Here is a 6,000-nt window from a genome sequence, read left to right as displayed (position 1 = left end):
GCGTTGTGAATGGTGCCCCTTGGAGCTGGGCACTGCAAGCAGCCCCGAATTTCAGTCTGTCAAGGGCAAATGGGTCAGGGCTTTGACGTGAAGAGAGGAGTTTTAGTTACAGTGTGACTGATGGTCAAAGCCATTCGCTCACCAAGCATCTCTCTAGCACCAGCTATCTGGCAGGGTCTTGGACTAGAAACTGGGGTGTGGGAGGGGAAGACAATGCCACCTCCAAGGTCACTTTCGTGGACAGGATAGGTAAGTGTTCCCTACTTGCTTTGTGAATCTAAGCATTCCTTTTAGGCACAAGCAGTCATTTCACAGACAATCCAGCCTCTCCCTCGGACACAGGGTGTTTCCTGACATCTCTGTCTACGGCCGGAATTGCTCCCAGATGGGCGCTGGGTACGGAGCTGGGTAAATATCTGTTGACTAGGTGAATGAATGCATGGATGAACAAATGGGTTTTCCAGGGTCTGCTAACGCCCCTGATTGCCCAGCTTCATCACTGGACTTTTCCTGGCCTTGAACTCCAAAGTTGCGTACATTCACTGAACTACCATCTGGTGCTGTCCTTGTGCTACAAGGAGGGACTGGGAGTCTTGTGTGACGCTAGTAGGTGTGTAGTGTTTGCTTTCTGGAGGGCACAGGGCATCACCCCAGCCTGGTAACGTGTTCCAGGGCAGCGAGCATAGTATCACCCACTCACTGGGTGGTTGGCTGCCCCTCTGACCTTTCAAATGGTCTGTGAGGAGCAGGCTGACACCCTCTGCTGCTTGCCAGATGAGCAGTAAGATCGAGAATTCCCGAGAGTCGCCTCTACCATCCCAACCCGATTTGCATAGCAGGTGAGGGGAGCCCCACATAGACGTGTCTGCGATGACGTGGCTGGCCCCCAACATTGACAAGAAATGCCCCCAATAACTCCAGTCTGGGCTGTTATGTCAATTTGGATTATGGAGGCCTCTGCAAACACTCTGAAGGCCACCTATGGCATGACTCTTCCTGTTGGTGGGGGCCAATTAGTTAGGCCGACAAAAATTAAAATAAACCAATAACAATTTTTTAAAAGTGACCCTGTCTTTTTTCCGGCACAACCTCTTGTACACATGATGAATGGGGTGTCAGCTGGGCCAGGGAACGGGGCTTGGGCAGGGCCAGTGGGCTGGAGGAGGCCGATCCCTTCCTGGCATGGGCAGGGGTCTCCAGGGTCCGCTGGTAGTGTGGGGAACAGCACTGGCATGGCCGCCGTCACAGTCTCGTTGTAACTGAAATAACCTAAGGGGAGCTTTGGATTTGACCGTGAGCTGGGAAGCGTCTCTCGGCAGAAGGCTGTTATCCCCACTCCCGGCCGTGTTTTCCCTGACACCCCTCAGTCCTTCTTTCCAGTCTTGGGGCCCAAATTTGCCTGAAGAGGTTTTCCAATAATGACGGGAAATGCCACCCACCCTCGCTAGCTGCCTACCTGCTCTTTTTCTAAAACAACAGAGACTGGATCTACCTGCAGAATCGCGTGTGCGCATGTGTGTGCATGTGTGCGTGTCTTCAATTAAGGCCTGTTTCATATTGGTCAGCGTCAAGTGTGCGCCTGGCAGCCGGCGGCTCCAGGCACGTCTGCAGGAGCAGGCTGCTTACTCCTCAAGTTCCAGGGCGATTTCAGAGGTTAAGGTGAAGGCGAGAGGCCTGGGGTGCTCCCAGCTACGGGTTCTGAGTAGAGATTCCAAAACACACCACGATTCTACCATACTCGGACGAGATGGAAAGCATAAAACTGCTCGTTAATAACACACAGTTCCCAGTGGGGAAAAAAGTCCTACAAAAACGGAGTGAGTTACACAGGCCAGCGGCGAATACCGAGGCCTTGTTGTCATCTTCTTCCTCTTCTTCTTGCTTTTCTTTTTTGTATATTTTTATGGTTATTTTTACAAATTACGTGGTGATAGCCAGAAGCACACAGTAAAAAGTAAACGGAGGCAGCTTAAAAACTCACGTTTGGGAGTCACTAAAAAACACTAACACTATATATCTCTACTTGAACTTGTTACTACCCTGCATCTTCTTCTCAGGGACACTCCTGTTGGCAGGTCCACCCGCCACAGTAGGATGGGGATGGGATGGTCCGGGGTTCCGTGGGGTTTGGGGGAGCCTTTGACGTGGGCAGCGACTGAATTATACACACCTGCCTTCTAAGGGCCACTCACCACCACGTTCAGTGTCCTCATCCCTTCTACCACTCCATGAGGCTGTGAATGTCGTTACCTCCCCCGAGTCCCCACCCTACATACTTGACAGGTGAAAAACTGAAGCTCAGAGAGGGAAAGCGATTTACCTAAGGCCACCCAGCTGGAAAGGAGCAGTGCTGCGTTCTCTGCACCACTGGCTGCCCTGGTACTGTTTGCATCTGTGATGTCTGTTGAGCTATAGTTCCATCCCAAGCCCAGCTGAGACAGTAAACCCCCAAGAGAATTATCTATTGGTCATTCCTAAAAAGACCTCTGCTGGGGCCAGGAGCAGCAACCTGTAAATCTCAGGGCTACGGATCAGGTGAATCCTAGTGCTAGCTGGTCTATGTGACAGTGACCATTGGCTCCGGGCCTCTGGGGCAGGGAGACAAGGCCACCAGCTCCTTTATGGCAAAGGAAGCATCTCTGTGTGAGCAGCTGCATGAACGTCACCCATAACCACAGGAAGGCAGACATGCAATCCCCTAAATGCCTGGTCTGACTCCTCCCTCTTACTGATGGGGAAACTGAGGGCAGAGAGGGCATGGGACTCACCTGAGGTCACACTGCTCTTAATGCAGAGTGGATGTCAGGATCTGGGTCTTGTGCCCACCTCTCCCCAACCACCTGCAGTTAGGTTCCCCTGATCCTGAGACTCCTCACATGGGATGCAGGTGTGGGCTGATCTAGCTGGGCTAAACGGCTGCTGGGCACCCTCCATGGCCGTCAATTCTCTACATGGACAAGGCCTGGCACATGTCCGGGCATGACTCACATCTGAGGGCAAGGAAGCCAGGCTCATCCCTAATTAAGACCCCAAGCAAAAGTTCTCCTGCTTTGCCTCTACCAAGCTGTCTGCCTGGGCCTTGGCACCACTGTCTGGAGAACATGGGACTGAAGCTATGGGCCTGGGTCTTCCACAGCCTGCTGTGTGACCTTGGGCAAGCCACTGGACCCATCTGAGCCTCAGTTTCCTAGTCCATGAGATGGGGAGAGTCCCTTCTTTGTGGGGCTGTTGAGAGGATGAAGAACCAGCTGTGTGGAAAACACTTTATACCCTGGAAAGCTCTTTCTGCTTTATCAAAGGTCAGAGGGCTGTACTGTGCAGCCTTATGCTGACTCACAATGAACCACAGAGTCTGGGCTCCCTCACCCTCATCCCCTTCCACCTCCCTCTGGGTCCCAGCCACCCTGGATTTCTTCCGAGTCCCTGCCACCACTGAACCTGTTGCTGCCTCAGGGCCTTTGCACTAGCTCTTCCCTCTGCCTGGAATGCTCTTTCCCTCTTCCCCTGGCTGGCTCTTCTCATTCAGATCTGAGCTTAACCAGATGGCCCAAGCTCAACACGACCTGCACTCGTGGTTGTGACTGAATGCTCGGCAGAGCACTCACCACTATTTGTATCTTCCTTATTCACTACTTATGTGCTCCCTCCCTGTTCTCTCCCCAGCTAGAAAACCGGTACCATGAGCGGTGAGCAGGGGCCTGCCAGCTCACCGCTGTGTCTCACGGAGTCTGGGTGTGAGAACATTGTTCTGGCGAAGTGCGGATACGTGATCAGGGCCTTACTGAGCAGGGCCCACAGAGCTAAGAGTTGGGGGTAGGAGTTGGTATGACTGACACGGGTGGAGTGAGTGTGTCTACACTGGCAGTGTGGCCCTCGAGACTGATGTGATCACATCCCCAGGCGACGCCGTTCCTTGTGTGTCCCAGGGCAGTGGGGTGGGCAGTGTCCACAGTGAGTTTTGTGGATGAATGTTTCAAGCATCCAACTTTGTGTGGAAGTCCCCCCTTAAAGTGGAAGGGCTTCTGGAACCTTCCCCTCTAGGTTTCCCTACTGCTTATCACCCTGCCTGGCAGAGATCTGTGTGTCTGTCTCTCCCACCAGATGGTGGCTCCCCGGGGCCAGGGCCAAGGACTACCTGACTCATCGCCCATCCTTACACGGCCTGGCACAGGGCCAGGCACACAGCAGGTGCCGAAGCAGAATGTGCTGCGTGAATCAGGGTCCAGGCAAGTGACGGTAGAGAACCAGGAGGGAATGGCCCGTCCACCAGAAAGTGACTGGGAGATGCTTCGGGACTCTGCTGGGAGCTTAAACTTTGGGCTCCTACCCCCTGAGGTCAACCGAGGGGCTAGTCTCCTCCTCACCGTGTGACCTGGCACTATCCCCACTCTGAGCTGTTTCTGCAGGGGGTTCATCACATCCCCACCCAGGTGGCAAGACAGGAAGCGCATGAAGACACCCAACGAGTGCCCCGCCCTGTGGATGACCCAAGACACCGCCCTTATTGTTACTGTTGCTATGGGAATGACATCCCTAAGAACAAATCCTTCCTGGCATTTTCAAATCCCCAGCGCCCCCAGAAACACAGCAGGGCTGGGCCCCAGGCTCACCAACTCCGTCTGGTTCACAGCTGCCAGCTGTAGCAAAAAGCGAACCCAGGACGCTGACGAGGAACCGCCACCACAACATGACATGTGCCCATCAGGGAACTTGGGGGAACTCAATGAAAACCAACCAAACAAACAAAAGAACACCCAAATCACACTCACACACACACACACACACATACACACACACACTCACATTCAATATTCTGACATGGAGAGGCCCACAGGCCACTACTGGAGGAAACAGAGGCAAGGGGACGGACACGACGCAGAGGCCTAACTCCTTCCAGCTTGAATCGGCCAGAGCAGCTTTGTGTTGGTCATCTCGAGTCCACAATGGTGTCACCTCTCAGAAGCCACCAGCCCAAATGGGACTATTGCTTGCGGACGAGTGGCTCAGAATCCCCTCCCCTGCACCCCTGGGCCCCTGCCCCTGAGTGTGCTCCTACTCTTAGAAGTCTCAGAAGGGGGTTTTGGGCATAGGTGGCATTTCCTCCTCTGCCACCACCGCAGCCGCCTCGGCTCTCCCTGGCGTCTCTGTGGAAGTTGTTCTTCTTGGAGGCTGCACCGGGTGCTTCGGGTCTTACCTCCCCCATCCTGAGGCACGGCAAAAGGGTTTTCTGGGGAAGCAGAAGGAAACAAAATATCACATGGTGTCTCCTCCATGGGGACACATTGGGGACATTTCTCAGTACCAGGAGAAGCCAGTTTTTCTCTGAGCCCATGACTTGCTTTTGTCTTCCGGATATTGAGAACTGTTTGACTTTAAGACTGGAAGCGAGACAAGCAAACCTGTTGACACGACAGTTCCATATAGTGCTAGCGCCCGTGCCCATGCATAAGACAAGAAATGCAGAGCGTCAGGAGTGGAATAGAAAGACCCAAATTACAATTATTTGCAGGTGAAATACATAGAGAATCCAAGGGAATCAATTATTAGAACAGAGATGCAGACATAAAGATACAATTTTCAATCTGTGAGACATCAGATCAACTTAGAAACCAACAGTGTTCATTACCTCAACAATTACCAAGGTGATTGGTTACCTGTCTTGGCTTGGACAGTCCCAGTTGACAACTGTTGTTCTGACATAATTTTTAATATTGTTCCCCTTTCACGCTCAAAGGCATTCTGATTTTGATGATAAACTATATGGTCACCCTGGCTACAACAAACTAAAAAATATTAAGAATGGATATAGATACCATTCATAATTATAATAAAAACCATTATGCATCTTGGAGTCACACCACTGGACATGACCGTGTCGTACAAAGCCGTGGAGAGGAAACCAGGGCACTGCTGGCACAGGGACAGGCCAGGAGACCAACAGGGCAGGATCAGGAGTGTAAACACTGATGCATAGGCACTTACACCTTTGATAGGCAGAGT

General features: G+C 52.5%; 1 protein-coding gene across 2 annotated transcripts in view; it reads right to left on the bottom strand.

Moving 5' to 3' along the window:
• Positions 1–1,073: 1,073 nt before the first annotated feature.
• Positions 1,074–6,000, bottom strand: part of SHISAL1 (shisa like 1) — a 69,720-nt gene continuing 64,793 nt past the window's right edge. For both annotated transcript variants that reach the window (XM_033118118.1, XM_033118119.1), the window contains exon 5: positions 1,074–5,227. In XM_033118118.1, coding sequence (XP_032974009.1) covers position 5,227 — 1 coding nt within the window. In that variant the 3' untranslated portion in view covers positions 1,074–5,226. The remainder of the gene's footprint in view (positions 5,228–6,000) is intronic.

This window comes from Rhinolophus ferrumequinum, chromosome 10, assembly GCF_004115265.2.
Source record: "Rhinolophus ferrumequinum isolate MPI-CBG mRhiFer1 chromosome 10, mRhiFer1_v1.p, whole genome shotgun sequence".
Taxonomy (NCBI): Eukaryota; Metazoa; Chordata; class Mammalia; order Chiroptera; family Rhinolophidae; genus Rhinolophus; species Rhinolophus ferrumequinum.
This window is presented reverse-complemented; position numbering and strand designations above follow the sequence as displayed.